A 1,277-nucleotide genomic window follows, 5' to 3' on the forward strand; every position below is an offset into this window, starting at 1 on the left:
TTTTGCTGGTCTAATTAGCCTGTCGTTTGCAGTGAGGATGTTAGTTCATGGCCACTAGAGATCGTGGCTTGCCTGTAGCTTTTCCTACCCGGTTGCAGCAGGATCCGTCTGAGCTGGGTCTGAGCAGGGTCTGTGCTGGATCTGAGCAGAGTCTGAGCAGGGTCTGAGCTGGGTCTGAGCAGGGTCTGAGCTGGGTCTGAGCAGGGTCTGAGCTGGATCTGAGGTGAGTCTGTGCTGGGTCTGAGAAGGGTCTGAGCTGGGTCTGAGCAGGGTCTGGGCAGGGTCTGAGCAGGGTCTGAGCTGGGTCTGAGCTGGGTCTGTGCTGGGTCTGGGCAGGGTCTGAGCTGGATCTGAGGTGAGTCTGTGCTGGGTCTGAGAAGGGTCTGAGCTGGGTCTGAGCAGGGTCTGGGCAGGGTCTGAGCAGGGTCTGAGCTGGGTCTGAGCTGGGTCTGAGCTGGGTCTGAGCTGGGTCTGAGCTGGGTCTGAGCTGGGTCTGAGCTGGGTCTGAGCTGGGTCTGAGCTGGGTCTGAGCTGGGTCTGAGCTGGGTCTGAGCTGGGTCTGAGCTGGGTCTGAGCTGGGTCTGAGCTGGGTCTGAGCTGGGTCTGAGCTGGGTCTGAGCTGGGTCTGGGCAGGGTCTGAGCTGGGTCTGTGCTGGGTCTGAGCTGGGTCTGGGCAGGGTCTGTGTGTGCGCAGAGGCTGCCACTCGCCTGTCTCTGGGCAGTGATCCAGATGGGCAGGCTCCCGTTGTCCCACCAGCTGTCCACCCCTTGTGTGTTGTAGTAGGGCAGCTTCTGGCCCGTGCTGGTGTTGAACCACATGTTGTGGATCACGCCGTGGTTCTCCAGGTACCTCCCTGTCAGGAGAGATGCAGGAGGTGGGGGTGAGCCAGGCTGTGGCTGGGGTGGGTGTCACCCCTGCACTGGGCAATGAGCCAGCTCTGGGTCACTGAGGAGCTTCTGCCTCTCATCCCCCTCTCGTCCCCCATCCCAGCTCTCCCTTTGCCTCTGCTTTGCCTCCTTCCCCACCTGCCTTGTAAAAGGGGGGCCCCAGGGCAGGGAATGGGCTGCTGGGGGGATACCTGCTCCTTGGCTAGCAGGGGTGATACCTGGTGGGTCTCACCCACACCCCGAGCCAGGCTACCCTCGCCCTGGTGCAGCCTGCAAGTTCTCCTGCCCTTCCTGGCACTTGGGGGGGTTCCATTAGCCTGTAGTTAACTAATCGCTTTGGAGCTTCGCTTCCTGTGGTTCACACCCCCTGAGGTCTGCGTGCAGCAGGA

General features: G+C 61.6%; 1 protein-coding gene across 1 annotated transcript in view; it reads right to left on the reverse strand.

Moving 5' to 3' along the window:
- Positions 1-1,277, reverse strand: part of ENPP7 (ectonucleotide pyrophosphatase/phosphodiesterase 7) — a gene marked incomplete at both ends in the record, with an annotated part of 4,551 nt that overhangs the window by 2,260 nt on the left and 1,014 nt on the right. Inside the window, one exon of the mRNA XM_010138530.1 lies at positions 709-854. Coding sequence (XP_010136832.1) covers positions 709-854 — 146 coding nt within the window. The remainder of the gene's footprint in view (positions 1-708; positions 855-1,277) is intronic.

This window comes from Buceros rhinoceros, unplaced genomic scaffold (genome assembly GCF_000710305.1).
Source record: "Buceros rhinoceros silvestris isolate BGI_N320 unplaced genomic scaffold, ASM71030v1 scaffold22356, whole genome shotgun sequence".
NCBI classification, from domain to species: Eukaryota; Metazoa; Chordata; class Aves; order Bucerotiformes; family Bucerotidae; genus Buceros; species Buceros rhinoceros.